At 36.3% G+C, this 20,338-nt stretch overlaps 1 protein-coding gene and 1 long non-coding RNA gene across 2 annotated transcripts; one reads left to right on the top strand and one right to left on the bottom strand.

The window, feature by feature from the left end:
- Positions 1-5,902: 5,902 nt before the first annotated feature.
- On the bottom strand, positions 5,903-7,190 carry LOC130050733 (uncharacterized). Its single transcript, XR_008798979.1, has 2 exons — positions 6,889-7,190; positions 5,903-6,638 (listed from the first exon to the last, which is right to left on the bottom strand). It is a non-coding gene; the product is annotated as an uncharacterized LOC130050733 (long non-coding RNA).
- A 2,584-nt stretch (positions 7,191-9,774) lies between these two features.
- Positions 9,775-13,895, top strand: LOC125665828 (RING finger protein nhl-1-like). The gene has a single exon (XM_048898726.2). The coding sequence runs from the start codon at positions 9,775-9,777 to the stop codon at positions 12,817-12,819; it is 3,045 nt and encodes a 1,014-aa protein (XP_048754683.2). The 3' UTR covers positions 12,820-13,895.
- Positions 13,896-20,338: the final 6,443 nt, after the last annotated feature.

The raw sequence follows: 20,338 nt of genomic DNA, 5'->3' as shown, positions 1-20,338 counted from the left end.
TTTTGTATTACTTTCTGTAAACCCTCGCCCGGCCCCGCCCGCCCGCCTTTAGACTACGGATTACCCCGTTTACCTGATGAAGACATCGGGCTCATGATGGATGTGGCCGGTCGACAGAGGATGATTCTTTAAAATGAAAACTTTGAAATTGTACGTGTAGGTTCTCTGTTTGACTACTACTGAAGGCGACACTATGGAAATCTGGGTTCGTAGGATTATGAAATCTCATTGCCACCAAGTACAATTGTATTAGTAAGGGAGAAAAGTTACCTTCCCTTTCCTTCTCTTTAATGAAAGTCAATCAAAGTAAGTACTCTACAGTTGCATCTAAAGTTCCCCTATATTAGTAATTCTAATAATATTTCAGACAAGAAGAAAAAATTCCTTGCCCCCTTATCTCTTGTTACATTTAGCAGTTTTGATAATGTCATAATCTTTAATGAATCTATTCACATATTTAATAAAAATATTTTGGAGAAAAACATATCCTGAAAATAAAAACAAGTGTATAGATATACCAGTCACTACTTTTTTCAGAAGAAAGCGTGCAACTGCAGATGCCTTCAACAATAGAGATCACTATAAAGGAGTATCTGTGTTATGTCTAGGACAGAGACCATTATAAAGGAGTATCTGTGTTATGTCTAGGACAGAGATCACTATAAATGAGTATCTGTGTTATGTCTACCATAGAGACCACTATAAAGGAGTATCTGTGTTATGTCTAGGACAGAGATCACTATAAATGAGTATCTGTGTTATGTCTAGGATAGAGATCACTATAAATGAGTATCTGTGTTATGTCTACCATAGAGACCACTATAAAGGAGTATCTGTGTTATGTCTAGGACAGAGATCACTATAAATGAGTATCTGTGTTATGTCTACCATAGAGACCACTATAAAGGAGTATCTGTGTTATGTCTAGGATAGAGATCACTATAAAGGAGTATCTGTGTTATGTCTAGGACAGAGATCACTATAAATGAGTATCTGTGTTATGTCTACCATAGAGACCACTATAAAGGAGTATCTGTGTTATGTCTAGGATAGAGATCACTATAAAGGAGTATCTGTGTTATGTCTAGGACAGAGATCACTATAAATGAGTATCTGTGTTATGTCTACCATAGAGACCACTATAAAGGAGTATCTGTGTTATGTCTAGGATAGAGATCACTATAAAGGAGTATCTGTGTTATGTCTAGGATAGAGACCATTATAAAGGAGTATCTGTGTTATGTCTAGGACAGAGACCACTATAAAGGAGTATCTGTGTTATGTCTAAGACAGAGATCACTATAAATGAGTATCTGTGTTATGTCTACCATAGAGACCACTATAAAGGAGTATCTGTGTTATGTCAATGACAGAGACCACTATAAAGGAGTATCTGTGTTATGTCTAGGATAGAGATCACTATAAAAGAATATCTGTGTTATGTCTAGGATAGAGACCACTATAAAGGAGTACCTGTGTTATGTCTAGGATAGAGATCACTATAAAGGAGTATCTGTGTTATGTCTAGGATAGAGATCACTATAAAGGAGTATCTGTGTTATGTATAGGATAGAGACCATTATAAAAGAATATCTGTGTTATGTCTAGGATAGAGACCACTATAAAGGAGTATCTGTGTTATAGGACAGAGATCACTATAAAGGAGTATCTGTGTTATGTCTAGGATAGAGACCACTATAAAGGAGTATCTGTGTTATAGGACAGAGATCACTATAAAGGAGTATCTGTGTTATGTCTAGGATAGAGACCACTATAAAGGAGTATCTGTGTTATAGGACAGAGATCACTATAAAGGAGTATCTGTGTTATAGGATAGAGACCACTATAAAGGAGTATCTGTGTTATGCCTAGGATAGAGATGGGGGACGGAAAAGCAAACTAAAAGGGACTAGGCTGAGAGAGAATATTTTGAACAGATTGAAATGCGTGAAATTTGAAACGAATTAAGCAAGAAAAAATTATAACTTTAGATTTTGAATCCTTCTGTTTCTTTTAGCTCAAGTACTTTCGTCTGGTTGTACTTTGTTGATATGTTACGTGTACGTTAATGTCTGGTTGTACTTTGTTGATATATTACATGTACGTTAATGTCTGGTTGTACTTTGTTGATATATTACATGTACGTTAATGTCTGGTTGTACTTTGTTGATGTATTACATGTACGTTAATGTCTGGTTGTACTTTGTTGATATATTACGTGTACGTTAATGTCTGGTTGTACTTTGTTGATGTATTACATGTACGTTAATGTCTGGTTGTACTTTGTTGATATATTACGTGTACGTTAATGTCTGGTTGTACTTTGTTGATGTATTACATGTACGTTAATGTCTGGTTGTACTTTGTTGATATATTACATGTACGTTAATGTCTGGTTGTACTTTGTTGATATATTACATGTACGTTAATGTCTGGTTGTACTTTGTTGATATATTACATGTACGTTAATGTCTGGTTGTACTTTGTTGATATATTACATGTACTTTAATGTCTTGTGAAAATGGAAAAAAATGTTTGAATTTCTAGCTCTTTTAAAGTAATGGAAGGAAAGAAAACATTTGTAGGGACCAATATCCAATTAAACCAGTTAATAAAATAGGGCCATCAATGAGCCAACACGTTAATATCATTAAGGACCAACATGGAATTCATTTATAACATTGGACCATCAATGAGCCAATATGTCTGTATGAATAAGGACCAACGAAGAAATTGTTCTTGGCCCGATGATGAATGCATATAGCGACCCAATGTGGGCCCAATATATTAAAGACATTGAGCCAACAGGTTGCTCTGCTTAAGGGCCGATGAGCCAATTGCCGCCGCCCCAATGTTGTATACCAACAGAAAGAGTACGGTTGGCCCAACAAAGGCCCTTAATAACATCTTGCTATCTGGGCTTGAATTGCATTTGTACTTCGAAATAATCTCTAGGTATACACTCCCCTTGGAACGTGCAATTCCAGCATTGCACTTGTTAAAAAAGCTTCACCATAACGCATATATCGTTCAATAAGTCATCATGTAAATTTTTATTGAGAAGTTAAAAAAAAAAAGTCAAAAAGCCTACAAGACCCACATCAATAAAACTTATAGGAATTTTATTCTTTTCACATGCAATGATATTTTGAGAAATTGATTTTTTCTAATATTTCAATTCAAATACTTTTCTTTATGTTAACTTTTCAAAAGTACATTTGCTCGCAAAACCCCAAATCTATTTAAAATTACATTTGAAGACTAAAATATTCCCACCTAATGGTACTGGATAGCTCAATGATATACACAATATTTGTTTTTTCACTGATGTTCCTCACTTGATCATTCTTCACTTTCATTTTCACGGATGACGTTTATTGAACTTTGATCTCGCTATTTCTTTAACATCTAGAGATCAGATGTAGTTTTATTGGGTAAGAATTATAAAAGCTTCGTGAAACGTGTTTGCACGGAGTGCATGGTGCATTAGGGTGAAATGAACCGAGCCCCATTGTAGGGCAGCAAGATTACTGGTCGTTGTTAAGCAATTCTCTATAAAAAAAAAAAATAAAATCGAAAAATACGCTTTTCGGATTCTTCTTCCAATGCAAATAAGGAAAGACAACTCAATCTTTTAGTATAAAATATTTCCATTTTCCACATCTCTTGCAATATACATAGAAAAATTAATACATGTATAAAACAGTTAAGGAATCAAAAATTGCTATTTATACATTGAAAGCTTAGGAATTTTCTATTTTGACATGAATTATCATTATTAATATTTTACATTAAAAAAATTCCCAAAGCTCACAAAGCTCGATATTGTCATTCAATATCTGTAATTATTTCATATACATGTACAACAAAACACAATCTCTCTACAAGGCACACAAGTTGTCTTATTCAATACTGATTTAGAAATCGTCGCTTTCTATTTTGAACTACATTTTGTTCAAACAAATTTTTACATTAATATTTGGCTTGTGTCAAAATGTTGTCTCCTTCTGTAGTAGTGATGGGCATCATAATCGATTATCGACAATAATCGGATACATCTGATCGATTGATAATCTATCATAATCGGGATTTTGACGTTTTCTATGAGCTTACAACCCATTGTATGCTATATTGATTAAGATGAACTAAAACTTTTAAAAGCACTGTCTTTGTTAATATGAATACCCTTATGGAGCGCCAAATTAACATAAACTCAAATAATTGAAGATATCTTCAATTATTTGAAGATATCATCAATTCATTTGATCAGCGCAACAATTGAATTAAAGATCTCTTCAAATAATTAATGATATCTTCAATTCTGAATTATTGCGCGCATTAATTGAATTGATGAGAGCATTAATTCTTCAGCTGATTTTATGCGCGCTTTAATTGAATTAATGATCTCTTCAAATGAATTAATGATATCAACAATTGAATTGATGCGCGCTACAATTCAATTGAAGAGAGCAATAATTGATATAAAGCGCGCATTAAATCAATTGATGAGAGCAATAATTGAATTGATGCGCGCATTAATTCATTTGATGAGAGCAATAATTGATTTAATGCGCGCATTAATTCAATTATTGCTCTCTTCAATTGAATTAATGATATCTTTAATTCATTTGAAGAGAGCAATAATTCTTTTAGAGAGAGCAACTATATAATTAAAGATATCTTCAATTCAACATATCCACAGTTGAATTAATGATATCTTTAATTGAATTGTTGCTCTCTTTAAAAGAATTGATGCGCGCATTAATTCCTTATACAAAAGCATTGTAAATGATTTAAAGATATCTTCAATTGAATTAAAGAGATCATCAAATTATTTAAACCGAGCTCTAAATTAATTATTGCGAGCAATATTTCTTCTAAATTGATGCTCTCATCAAATGAATTGAAGAGAGCAATAATTGAATTAATGCGCGCATTAAATCAATTATTGCTCTCATTAATTCAATTGATGCGCGCATTAACTCAATTGATGAGAGCAATAATTGAATTGAAGCGCGCATTAATTCATTTGATGAGAGCAATAATTGATTTAATGCGCGCATTAATTCAATTAAAGAGAGCAATAATTGAGTTGATGATATCTTCAAATAATTGAAGATATCTTCAATTATTTGAGTTTTTGTTAATTTGGCGCTCCATATACCCTTACTATAAACGATGGCGGGTCCACACTAATACAGTAAACGGGGGGAAATTTAGTAAACAATTCCTAAGAACGGAGTATTGAAATAAAAATGCGTACATGTATATGAGCATATTGTTTTATGTGATGCGTAGTATATCGCATAGGGTCGATAGTCCGGGGGAATTCTTGTGGGGCGTCAATGCCTTAGGGGGGGGGGGGGGTGTAAGTGCCATATCGCTTGAATATTCATAAACCTGTTGACAAGGGTGTGATATTCATATAAACCTGTTGACCAGTGTATGATATTCATATAAACCTGTTGACCAGTGTATAATATTCATAAAAACCTGTTTACCAGTGTATACTATTCATATAAACCTGTTGACCTGTGTATGATATTCATATAAACCTGTTGACCAGTGTATGATATTCATATAAACCTGTTGACCAGTGTGTGATATTCATATAAACCTGTTGACCAGTGTATGATATTCATATAAACCTGTTGACCAGTGTATAATATTCATAAAAACCTGTTGACCAGTGTATGATATTCATATAAACCTGTTGACCTGTGTATGATATTCATATAAACCTGTTGACCAGTGTATACTATTAATATAAACCTGTTGACCAGTGTATGATATTCATATAAACCTGTTGATCAGTGTATAATATTCATATAAACCTGTTTACCAGTGTATACTATTCATATAAACCTGTTGACCAGTGTATAATATTCATATAAACCTGTTGACCAGTGTATAATATTTATATAAACGTATTCTACATAAATTTCACGTCAAAATAATAGCATCATATAGGTGCAAAATGTTGCTGTCTTTCTTCAAAATCTTACACTTGAAAACATTTTGTTAATGTGGTGTACGATCCACTGTTTTTGCATAACAATAACACAATGGGGGTCCTATCAAGTTCTAAAAATAGCTCAGCATCAGCAACATCAAGCTGTATATATATATCACGATGAAAACAAAACATTCTCAAACTTGAAGCATCTACACAAACACCCCTAGAGACATTTCAGTAAACTGGCGGCCACTTCCTCGCTCGCTGGCACACGTTGGCAGATAAAATTATTTGCACTAAAAATTTCTGGATATACATTTCATCTTTCGGTCGTCTGCGCACCAGAAGCTTTGTGAGTGATGCTGCATGTGTATCTCCACCAGATGTTGGAAGTTTTACGATGAAGGTCGAAGATAAGAGATTGTTCACAAAGGTTTGAATTTTTATAACTTTGCCAAGAGTGCATATTTTCTTTCTTTCTTTAATATTCCATTGTGATAATCCGTTTCTGTAGTTATCTTAAAATCAGTGTTATGGTATCTCAAATACCGTGCATGGCTAGTGGATGGTTGAGCATGCATTAACCAACGCTTTGAATTTCATGTGGAAGTCTGGGTCTGCACAAATCATCCAACTAAAAATTCTGATAGACGTAGAAGTTTTCACTGCTCTACTGTCGAACCTGTACAGAGTTTAAAACACGTGTAATAATTAACCGTGATATGCTTATCAAAATATTACAATGTCTGTAACAGTATATTTGCCAAGTGCAAGGATGCACAAGTTATTTTAATCATATTTACATAGCACAGAGGAAAAAACATTTAACAATGAAAAGCATGAAGAAAATTAAAAATTGATCCGAAATAGGTCAATTTTTTTCATCAATCTAATTACACATGTAGAATTAGATATGTTAGATCCGCTCACACCTGTAGAATTAGATATGTTAGATCCGCTCACACATGTAGAATTAGATATGTTAGATCCGTTCGCATACCCGCCATACATCAGATATACAAGTACATATATGTCAATAGATGTAATATTTAATTGTAATTAGATTGTTTGGTATTTTGTCATACGTAAAATGTATTTCCAAATACCTATATTCATATTTGCACAGAACAAGTGCGCACATCTGAGTCATTCACTGCACGTGTTTTTCTGGTGTAAGTTGTCATTTTGTGATCACATGCTTCGTGATCTAATTTATCTGACAGGCGGATCTAAGCTAATTACAAGTTGTCTGTTGTGTTCTATTTTTTGCAACAGGGACTTTAGCGCCGTTGTATCTAGGTTTCAAACAGTGCATATAATTTGTAACATACTAAGATTTGAAGATAACTAAAGGTCTTTAACAAGATGAATGTAGTTAACAATAAAACTTCCGACGAATGGTGACCCTTGACTTTTGAATGTATGCTCTTGATTGAACTAAAATTGATTGTGAAGAAAGAGACTTTCACAAACAAACAATAAAAGAAAGAAACATTTATATAACAAACTGCATCCGATTCGGTTTTAGCAATTTACGATCAGTCGAAGAAATTACTATATATAGAATGTTTAGACTTTTTGGCGGCAAGTTTCAAAATATCCATGTGATCATTTCTCAGCCAATCGAGTCTATGAAGCCAGGCATTTTGGGCTACTGCGATGTTAAAACTAGATGTAACAGCTGTTGTCGTCTCTGTATGAGTGACCATATCGCAAAATAAAATAACATATAAACAAACAAGAATTTTTATATAACATCTGAAAGTTCTACGTTGAAAACTGTTAAGCTTATCGCGTGACGTTGATAGCAGTGTAAAGTTTGAGACTAAAAGTATGCAGTGATCTCCACCCGTGACCCAGGACTCTAAAATCTATTATACGTCAACTACATTTTGCTTTTTAAAATATGAACGCTTTATGTTGAAAACTATTCAATATATCAAGTCACAACGAACGGACGGACGGAATTTAATCGTCATCAGAAGTAATTTGCCTAGATGGTCGATCGGTTTAGTGCACTGTTCACGCGCTGCTAGAGGTTTGGTTCCATAGTACTGGTGTGATTTCAACCCAGGACTTGGGCGGAAGTGGGTATCCATACAAAGTGATTATTTTATATGCTCTTTATTGACTATTTCTTCAATTATGGTTGTTAGGTTTAGTTACGAGTTATTGAAATTTATGTGCCTGATAGAAATATTTCAAATGTAATACGTGATCCTCTGACATTTACGTCTGATAGCTGTTTCTTAATGAAAATGTGACAGCGAGTCTCTGAAATTTACGTCTGATAGCTGTTTCTCAATGACAATGTGACAGCGTGTCAATGTATTTATGTTTTGGGGTCCGGATGGAAGCCAGTATAATTGTCAAAGAGTGTCGTACCACAATGGGTTTTAGATTAGTTTATATACTAATTTGATTTTCGTGTTGCGTAAAATCGACAATAATTTAAAATACTGTGTATGTCATACTGATCGTAGAGTTGTACTTCTGGTTTGGCTTCACCGAAAACCAACACAACAACAGAAATGAAAGGATGTCGGACATGTATTCTAATCAAGTTATTTGTTAGATCCACCAATCTAGATTGGCAGTCATTTACCGCCCACACCACGAAACAATAGCATGTACGTCACATTAATTTGTCTGATACTCACAGAGAATGTCAGCATGACTCGGTTATTTGCAAATGGCATGCGCAGTAGGCATTGTCTAAATAGAGCCATTCTTAACTAAGATGCTGCAGATTATTGACAGGAGTATTGATAGGAGTATCAGTTTGATTCATTTTTGACTGCAACTCAAAGTTAAATTTTCCACGCAAATAATTTTTTTACGTACAAAATGGCATACTTTTATTTAATATCTGGTAGTTACATGCGTTTCTTTATATGACAGCTTGTTGTTTAACGTTCGAACGAGAATATTCATATCGACTTCACGTTTTCAACCCATGTTGATGACTCGTGTAGGAAGGTTCTTTGTATCGTGCCAAAGGGAGGTCAGTTCTAAGGTCACATTCTAGGGACACGTGACATTTACTGGTAATGTTGAGTACAGGAACAGTCACCACCTTTTTACACGACGTGGGTTTGGTCGCCGCCGCATTCGAACCCAGGTCCTGCTAAGGAAATAACCGACTTGAGTTACTGTTAAATAAATAAATGTTTATTGGGTATATACATACATACAAACATACATACATGAATACCAAGGATAACCCATGAAAGATCGAAAGCTTATTTCCAATGGGGTCCTAGGGGGTCATTTATGTGGGAGGAAACCGGAGGAAACCCACGTGTCCGAGAGGGCGACGCCATACCTTCTTACATACAACCACTGCCGATCAAGGGGATCGAACTCGGGTCGAAGCGGTGAGAAGCGAGAGCGCTACCTCTGCGCTACCCGGACATCCGTATTTGCAGTTGATTGTTTTCCTAGACTTTATGAATTAAACTATGAGAACCTTTAGTTTTGACGAAACCTTTAGTTTATATAAAGATTATATATTCTTGCAGATCTTTTCCTGCATAACTTGTCATCTCACCATGGACTTCCAACAGTTCGGGGAAAAAGAAGTTTACAACATTAAAGGTTGGTATAATTTTGACATGTTTAAAGATTTATTCTAAAAGTTGAAAAATAAACTTTGCATGCATATTTGATGAAAGATAGGAATCGAAATATTTCGGTAAAATAATGAAGATAATATACAAACACTAAAAAATGATGAACGGTGTTGAAAATATGGATAAAGATTATACATTTATCATTATTTCTTCAGACACATAGATTTGAAAACAACAGAAACTAAAATGGCAGAAGGTGCAACATACTCTGCACTCCGGATAGAGGAACTGCTTCGGTGCGCAATATGTTTAGATAGGTATAACAATCCCAAGCTATTACCATGCCAACACACTTTCTGTGAATCCCCTTGCCTAGAGGGGTTAGTGAGAGGTCTCACTAGAACGCTGAAATGTCCCGAGTGTCGTGCGGAACACATCGTTCCTTATCATGGCGTTTCCACTTACCCAAACAATCTTACAATCCAAAACTTCCTCGATCTTCGTCCAAATAGTGATGTGATTGACGACGTAGCCACTCCTTCTAGTGCAAATGAGGCAAGTGGAAACAATGATTTCTTTTATATTCCTAATGGGGCGTGCTGTACTATGGCAGAAGAAGAAGGCGATGAAGAGGAGGAAGAAATAGTCCTGCCAAGGTATCCTAGGCTGCAAAACCGTATTTCACATACTCGACAAGTGCCGCGGAGGCGATGTCCAGCTTGTTCAAGGGAGGTTGATCTGATGCGATGTCCTCACTGCGATCAATTAATATGTACAACATGTAAAAGCCTGCATATGGAGCAGATACAACGAGAGGTGTCTCTTGTACTAGGACAACTAAAGAGAGGCGTTCCTAGGTTAACGGACATCGCAGGCAACCTTGAACGTAAAATGGGGGTAGTTCGACAAAGAGTTGATTCAGTGAAATTGGACATAACTGAGGCCATTGAAAAGTACATCATCGATTTGAGAACAAGACAACGGTTGCTTCATAATGAAGCGGAAACTTTTCTTCAAGGGGAAATACGAACTTTAACATTGCAGAAGGACAACATAGAGGTTGAAATGGGTATGTTGGCGTCGTTTGTTGACACAAATGAATCCCTGTTTAGAAGACGGTACCTAGTACTTCCAGATGATGATGTGATGGACTTGAAGCGACAGAGCGAAAACCACATGGAACGTCTCCGTAGTTACAATGCTGATCGATATCAGCCTCCACGAGGGAGATCCATCGATTTCGCTTTTGATGGGACACGGATTTCAAACTGTATCTCAAATTTCGGTGAAATCACAATATCACACCCGAGACTTTTATCGGCGGAGGAATCTTCTAATGACTCTTCTTTAGAAAGTTCCCCGCCGACCACATCTGTATCAGCATCGCTAGCTGCTTCTAATTACCAATCTTCATCCACTACATCCACTACTACAGATTACCAACGTCAATCAACAACGCAAGCAGCCTCTGTGTACCAACAACCACTTACTCCACAAACCTCGATCTACCAACAGCAGGCAATCGTTTTAGATGAGGACTTGCCAATCATCATCAACAACGATGATGACTTACCAAATCACTACACAGATCCACCTTCATTTGACCTTGAATATTCACCGGTTTCTACCCCAAATTCTATAACAGAGCAGCCGATATTCTATAATTCTTCGTCGGGATATATACGACAATCAAGCGGTATTACCAACACACTTTCAGGAACGCGGTACTCTCAATCATCTCGATATGGACTAGATTCAACCTATCCCACTTGGAGTACATTGACGACATCCGCATCAAGGATTCCAACAACATTACCTTATTCATGTGCGATCGTATCCACTGCTACGCCTTCTACTTACATGGGAACTTCAAATTCATTTGGAACTCCACACTATACGGTTGGTAGAGAGGTTGATACTGACTCCGAAACAGGCAGCGAAGAAATTCGCTCTCCGCGACGATCAATGTCACTTCAAGAAAGACGGCGCCACAATTTGTCGGACACAAGATTAGCCACACTTTTAGGGGGGTCTACACCAGCATACACAGACCATCATCCTTTGACTGCATCTGAAAGACGATTTAGAAGTTTGAGCACCGGTGCTTCCTTGTACCGACTCAATGAAGCACGAGCTTTAATTGCATCAACCCGACAAGCAGCTGCTAACCGCATAAGATCCATCGTCGAAGAATCAAATGAAACGTCTCTACCTCGAAACAGAACAGAAGACGGAGAAGACGATGAAAGTATCAGCAGCCCCACAAGAATGAGGTCTCTTAGCTCCAGTCCACGCTCGCGTCCGCCGGTGAGGTTCAATATTCACCATGATGACGAAGACTTGGATTCCTCGACTTTTGGAGAGTTGTCGCTTTCTCGACCGGCGGTCACTTTTTATGAAAATGAAAGCACAGTTGTTTCCAGTTCTCTGATAAATTACACTGACAAAGGACGTGCAGTTAGACAAATCGGACAACGTGGCAACGACCTCAGGGAATTTACGTGGCCGAGAGGGATTGGAACGACTACAAGAGAGAATAATATTCTCGTCGCTGATAGCCACAACAACCGAATACAAGTTTTCGATAAGACAGGCCAGTTTGTCAGGAGTGTTGGAACTTATGGGACTGGCGAGGGAGAATTCGATTCTATAACAGGCATAACAGTCAATACATTCGGACAAATTGTTGTGACAGACCGCATGAACCATCGCATCCAGATCTTCGACCATAACTGGAATTTTCAACTCATGTTTGGTGAGGAGGGCGTGGAACCAGGGCAGTTGTTATATCCATGGGGAACAGCTAGCGACACTATGGGATTTATATACGTATGCGACAAAGAAAATCATCGGATTCAGGTGTTCCAGTCCAACGGCCGATTTGTACGTCAGTTCGGAAGCATGGGACATCGTCTTGGTTGTTTCGATAATCCGCATTATCTAGCAATTAGCCCTGACAATCGAGTCTACGTTTCTGACAGCAACAATCATAGAATACAAGTCTTCAGTATGTATGGAGACTTTCTGTTTTGTTTTGGCTCCCATGGTACATTGCAGGGGGAGGTGAAACTCCCGAAAGGCATTGCGATAGACAGTCAAGGATTTGTAGTTGTGGCGGACAGCGGAAATAACCGTATTCAAGTATTCCATGGAGACGGACGATTCTATTGTATGTTTGGAAGTTATGGAAGCGAAAATGGACAATTTAGAGGATTGGAAGGTATTGGAATCCTTGGCAACGGTGATGTTGTCGTTAGCGACAGGGAAAATCACAGAATACAGATTTTCTGAAAATTCAAAACAGGAATACGACATTAATCAAAACAGTTCTTGCCATCTAATTGTCACTGTAATTGTTGTGGATGAGTTTAAACTGAAATGAATATTATTTACGTTTATGCAACACTGAACTTTGTATGAAATGAGACAAGATAACGTTTTGCGATATCTAAGATTTTGAAAATACATGTAGGTATGAACTGTAACGATTCCATACTTTCATGAAGCACCAACGACGTGAAGCATTGCAGTTCATACCTACATGTATTTCATGAAGCACCAACGACGTGAAGCATTGCAGTTCATACCTACATGTATTTCATGAAGCACCAACGACGTGAAGCATTGCAGTTCATACCTACATGTATTTCATGAAGCACCAACGACGTGAAGCATTGCAGTTCATACCTACATGTATTTCATGAAGCACCAACGACGTGAAGCATTGCAGTTCATACCTACATGTATTTCATGAAGCACCAACGACGTGAAGCATTGCAGTTCATACCTACATGTATTTTCAAAAGTCATTTTTTAAAAATTTACATACGACTTTCATTTATGTCGGAATTTCCTGTCGTTGAAATAAACGAACTATATTTATCAAGCTTCATGCGCGCATTGTTCACGACTACATTGCATTAATAAGGAAATCATTACAATTTGTAACGGTATCAAAGGTAAAGACATTGAAAAATATAAATGTTCAAAATTGAACAAAACCAGAAGCACACACACAATTCAAGTTATTCCAAATTGTTACTTTATATCGTTTACGTTAGATGCTTATTGTACTAGCTTAACAGATTTTTTTAAATTTAAAACTTAGCAAGACACATCATCTTGTGATACCTGTAATGCACCTGTGTAGTATACATTTCAAATTTATTTATACATAAAGACCAGGTAAATTAATCAGATCTTGAAATTATGAACAACACATCGCAGGGCATTTCTCTGTCAATAGGTAACATACTATCAATTATTTGTGTATGTGCCAAATATCGGCTCTCAGGTTGTACATAGTTAGCTCAAAGATTTATTTTGTACTATATACCAACAATAAATCCAAGCTTATGTTTGTCTATGATAATGACTCCAGTTTTCTTTTATCATGAAAAGGTGAAGGCAACGAACAATCTCATAACTCCCACAAGGAATACAAAATTAAGAGTTGTGCAAACACGGGTCCCTGAACACACCAGAGGTGGGATCAGGTGCTTAGGACGAATAAACATCCCCTATCGACCGTGCCAACCACCTTGAGCCCTATGTCTTAACTCATCTTAAGTGTTGCGTTTGGTTTATTGTAAATAGTTTGTCTTACTTTGCACATAGATCTGTTCTGCGTTCAATTCTAAACTGAGTTTAACTGTCCTCTTACACTCTGTATTCTGTCTTTTATAGATTATTTGAGTATACTAGTATTTTCTATATATTTTAAACGGAACTAAGAATTAAACTTCAGTTCGTTTTCTTCCTTCTGCGTGTGGTCAGCTTTTTCTCGCCGTCTACATGTATAAGATTGATCTATATCCGTAGACGGTCAGTTACAAACCTTATAAGTGATATATTTTCTCAAGGACCACAATGTGATCAGATGTCAACATATGGAATGAGCGTATTAAAAAAAAGCGCACGCGTAACCCGGACGCAGTTTACCCAAGATTGGGCGGAGGTACATGTATAAATGTCTAGGTGTTGCGTGATTGGCTAATATCAAGAGTGAAATTATTTGGAATTGAAAGAAATATTATAGAGGCTCAAATTGTCAGGATGAAAAATTATCGCACAAAATCGAGTAATGACTGCGGAAATTACCATGGTAGGGGTGTGCATAAAATGAAGCGTGTAATTTATTGCAGATTGCTATGTGTTGTAAAAAGTACAAATATGGCCTATAAAAGGTCCGGGACCCTATATAATTTTTGTCGTCTTTTATCAACACTTGGAATGAACTTTGAAATGTTTGTAGTCATTTGTTTAAAATTAATATAGTTAATTAGTGAGAGGGCCAAAGGTTAGTATTGAGGTCTATGGGAAATGAATTGGTATTCTTTTCCCAAATGCACAAGAACTGATCATATCGATATTGAATGCAATGACGTGTAAGGTAAGTGTTAAGGTATCTAATTACACTAAAATTTTATTTAATGGCTCGTTAAAACACCTCCTATGAAGTATGATTTCATCATCGAAAGAGTGATACAAGCTCTCAATTATTTTATATGAATTTTTTGTGATTTATCCCGGAATGATAAAAAGGGTACTTTGTAAATGTGATACTCTACAGTTCAAATTACGCTGTGATTTGATGCATAATATTAATATCTAAGAAACCATGCCTAATACCCCCATCACACTAGGTCACGTTCGCACTACGACCATGTAAAAATTGATGATCGTAGTGCGATCGGGTACGTCGTAGTAAGGTCGTAGTAAGAACGTAGTAAGGTCTTTATGGTCGTGATGGTCGTGGAGCACCTTTGAACATGCTCAAAGCAAACGTAGTGCGGTCGTGGTCAAATTTGATCGTAGTGGAAGCGTAGTAAGGACGTACTAAGGTCGTATTTAGATCGGCATTGGTCGTAGTAGCATCGTAATGGGATCGTGATGCAGAAGAAACCTACTGCACTGCGATTCCACTACGCTCTCTATACGACCATCCCGTTTTCACTACGTTCTCATTACGATCATCCCGTTTGCACTACGTTTTCTTCACGCTTCCGCTACGATCACGGCACGTCCATACTGTTGTTGAAGACTGTAGCTGTAGTAAGTTTCTACCAAGATCATCCCGTCCTTAATACGTCCTCACTACGATTTCACTGCGCGCAAGCCACGACCGAATCACGTTCTGTTCTCCCCCACACACTGGTATAAAAACTGAACAAAAGTTGCATATGACCATTGCTTCTTTGGAATCGTGGAAAGGCCAGACCAAGAAATATTGATGGAGATGTTGATTCATATTCAGTATATGGCACTTAACGACCAAGCTGCTATATTGTTACTTAGGCGAAGGAGGAGGAGAATCGTAAGGGAGCGTAGATCTTGCTGGGTTCGACCTTGGCTTTCTGTTGAAAAAGACTTCAGTTTGGCCATTATGATCAACTGATGAATGAATTGAGGATGGAGGATCAATAGTCCTGAAGGTTCTGAGCTGTATTTATACTGAATCTGGATCTGATTCAGCTGCTGCAAAGCGTGGCGACATCGGCGCGGAAACGTGGTAGAACCGTAGTAAGATCGTGGTAGAATCGTAGTAAGATCGTGGTACAATCGTGGCAGAAGCGTAGGAAACTCGTGTTGCAGTCGTGGGAGTCGTGGTTAGAGCGTAGTTAGAACGTGATGGACGTAGTGGGAGCGTAGTAAGAACTTGATGAACGTAGTGAGAACGTGGTGAAATCGTAACAAGGCCGTAGTTTAATCGTAGTGAAGTCGTGATAAGAGCGTAGTGAGGACGCCGTAACATCGTGAAGACAGACAAAATTACAAATTCATGCCGTTCGCACTACGATCTCACCACGATCTAAAAAATATATAGAACGTAGTGAGGTCGTGATGTAGTGTGACAGGGCCATAAACGACTTAGATAGACGTTCTAATTTTTAAAATAAAAAATATTAATGAAAATTGCAAATATTTTTTTTAAATATAAGGATAAAATCTTCAAACAACATGTCAATTAGAAAAAAGATATAACAGATAAATATATATCAAAGAAATGTATTTTAAAAAGAAATTGAAATGTAATTGTCAAAATTCAGAAATATTACGATTTTTTCAAATTTGAACCATTGTAATCAGAAAACTGCATTCCTTGATATAGAATGGTTTACAAATTAAAGAATTTATAAAGAAAACTGATTTCTTCATGAACAGTGCATACAATTAGCAACAATATGGTTATTTTAGTAATATCTATCAATTTTGATCGGGATCGGTACTTTTTTCTCTCGTTTGAATATAGTGATTATATCTGAAATTTGGTCATTTCTTTTCAATTTATTTTTATAATATATTTCTTTGATATATCTCTTTTCTAACTGACAAGTTTTTTGAAGAATTTATCTGTAGATTAAAAACTGTTAACAAATAACGTTTTCAATTTTCATAATTTTTTTTCTAAAAACCTAGAACGTTTATATCTGAATTTTTTAGGCATGTTTTATTAGATGTTCATATCATGCACCAAATCACAGCGAAATTTTAACTCCAGAATCTCTTATTTGCAAAGAAAACACCCTTTTTATCATTCCGGGGAAAAATCACAAAAAAAACCATATAAAATAATTGAGAGCTTGTATCACTTTTTCGATGGTGAAATACAACCTGTCCTTAGATCTAATGTTATCTAGCTTGTCTCATACCAACTACTAAGCCGTTGTTAAATACTGTTTTTGATTACGGATTACTCCATTTACCTGATAAAGATGTAGGGCTTACGGCGGATGTGACCTGTCGACAGGGGGATGCTTACTCCTCCTAGGCACCTGATCTCACCTCTGCTACACCCAGGGGTCCGTGTTTGCTCTGCGCTTAATTTTGTAGTCTTTATAGTAATCATGAGATTGAATTGGAAATGACGATCAGTAACAATAACACGCGAGATACATTTATTCTGTAATGAGTGATATTTTATTCTGTAATGAGTGATATATTTTTTTCTGTATTGGGTGATATATTTAAATCCTCAGCATCATCAGTAGTTATCTAATCATAACGTTAAGAAGATCACGCTGTTCAAACCACACCTTGTGTACTACGTAACAAAAATTCCTGAAATACCTTTATGACAAACAGTAAACAAACCAGTTGATGTTAGAAACATTGAATCATATTTATGTGGCACAGATTCACGGAAAGACGCAGATGCTGCTGGATCTAGACAAAGGAGCTGGAATAATCAGGCTTAACCTTTGACTGTTTAATCAGGTTTTCGGATTCCATGCCAAATAGTTCTGTTCACCTATAGAAAACAGATTCTATTCGTAATGCTAAGAATGACCGCACTTTTGTGTTTTGACGATAAAGACGTATATACTAACATAAAACGTTCGTGGTAGGCTGGTTTTCCACTCAGACGTGATATTGTGACAAGATTAAAGTCTTTAGATGATAAATGTGCATGTTTAATACTATAATACACTGCACTAACTGCAAACCTTTTCCCCAAATTTATTTTTATATATTGTAAGTGAAGGCAGATGTTCAAGTTTATTAATTCGCTAACATAATTGTAAACGATATACGAGGTACAGAAAAATTTAAAAGGGGTATACAAAAAAGACCCTGCGTACAAATATTCAAACAGATTAATTGACTTTAATTTGTCTAATTAATTACGGTATCACCCGAGGTTTGAACTCTTAAAAACTAATTTAAAATCGTCTTTCTTTATTTGGATGGTAACTGTGACATTGCACGGCTATATATCAGTGTCATTGATGCTTCAGTTTCTAGATAAAATGAATAAATTATCAATATAAAACAACTGAAACATGGTTTAGCTATATAATAAAGAAGTTAGCAAACTTGTATTGGTAAATTTTGGCATTTGATGAGTGTAAAAAGTCGCTCACAAGTTCGCGAATATTCACACCCAACTTGGCATTCGATATTTACCAATATAAAAACTAAGCTTTGTGCAGTTCATCACAACTACATCACGTTAAAAAAATATCTACACGTTCATAGAAGACAAAACTCTGCATGTTCATAGAAGACACTACCTATACAATTACAACCTCATACTTTGATGCTTTTAAACAGATACCAAAAATACTTGGAAATGGAGTCTATTAATATTCAGCACAGCTTCACAGTTGCAATGTGCATCATTTTTGTGTTCACCCTTTGAAGTTTCTCGCACATGGGATTACTTTGGAACATCTGTGATTTTAACCTGAAAATGTACCAATCTCATTCGATTATCCAGTGGTGGATCTCGGCAATATTCAAGTGAGGAGTGTGCAACCCAAGTTTGTACCTCTCCCTCCCAGAAAGGGGAGTGAAGAAAAATTGACTAATAACGAAACACTGGTAAATGTAAATATTTTATGACAAAAGAAACGATATAATTCCAAACTAGGATATGAATAATCACTGCATAGAAACGGACTAGGATAAAGTGCGTTACCTTACATAGCCCAAGATGACGAAGCTTCCACTTTTCTCCTTAAAATATCGATGCTTTCTGTCTTGAATTTTAAATTTATTTTTAACCAATTAATTAGGTAGTGTTAAATGGTTTTCTTGAGATTTTATTTAAATTGTAGGTATTTAACAAGAAAGCTCGCCTCGAAGTTTTGCTAAAGATCAGGGTAAATTTTTTGGAATGTTAATATACAATTAGCGTAGTTTTTTTTGTTTTTTTGTTTTTGTTGGTTTTTTTTGGGGGGGGGGGGTTCCCGAGATTAAGGTAAAGTTATTTATCGTACATTCAAATATGCAATGTTTTTATTTCATACTTCTTTTTATAATTCATAGAGAACTGTAAAAGCTTAAAGGCAGTTTACGTTCTACAGGCCACACCGATTGTAATTTTTCTTTTCTTTTACCAAATAAAAAAATAATAATAAAATAATGAAAAAGAATTCAAGTTGCGTGTAATTATAAAATTTTGATAATTCTAAACCGTTATATCATATTTTCCATTTCATGTCCGTTATTTTTGTCACATAAAAACTGTATGTCTTTATCAGTCTGTCGTGAAATTGACGTTTTCCTTGGTGTACTGCCTTGCATGTACATGTGAATTCTCTGTGAAAGTCGCCAATTTAAAATGCGGTTTCTAGGACGACACTGAAGATCTCAAGCAAATAAGTGACGGTGTATCTTGCACATTAGTAACTAAACTCCAGCGGTACCTCAGTGATATCTGAGAGCATTCGCTTCGTAACCGGGAGGTCGTGAGTTCAAGCCCCGTTCATGTCCTGAGCTGCGGAATGATAGTACCACGTGCCCTTGTGCTTGTTTATATTGAATATATTACCTACCGATCTTACACAAATCTTTTGATTCCCGGGCAATATGGTATCTATCTCATGTTGTTTTATGAACTGATATGCCTAGCGGACACTACTAAAGACGGGTATTTCCTGCACCAACGGTCTCTTTGGACAGGTTTGGTCTATTGGGACAATAAGCTTACCCATATTTGTTATTTTTTATCTTTTTTTCTTTTCTTTTTTTTTTTCTTTTCTTTTTTCTTTTTGCAAAAGAGTTAGACTATTCTAAGAGTACAACTTAACAGATGAAATACAGGGGCAATTAACTCATTGTGTAGGTGCAGGTAACTCGTGATCGCCGCCCTGAAAGCGGTACCAATTAGCATTAACCGTCATGGCCGCGTCAAACCTAAGATGTAAACATAGGTATTGTGATTGCCCCTTCGCCAAAATGACGGATGTTTTGGATATGATCTTAAAATCGGAAGTCCCCTGTTGTGACAGACGCTACATAATCCTCAGTTCTACGGCCGTAAGCGCTAAGCGTAGGTCTAAATTTGTGGTACTTCACCTACAGC

This window comes from Ostrea edulis, chromosome 10 (genome assembly GCF_947568905.1).
Source record: "Ostrea edulis chromosome 10, xbOstEdul1.1, whole genome shotgun sequence".
Taxonomy (NCBI): Eukaryota; Metazoa; Mollusca; class Bivalvia; order Ostreida; family Ostreidae; genus Ostrea; species Ostrea edulis.
This window is presented reverse-complemented; position numbering and strand designations above follow the sequence as displayed.

Excerpts from the sequence above, each read along its gene's own strand:
- LOC125665828 (XM_048898726.2), top strand. The coding sequence starts at position 9,775 with ATGGCAGAAGGTGCAACATACTCTGCACTCCGGATAGAGGAACTGCTT.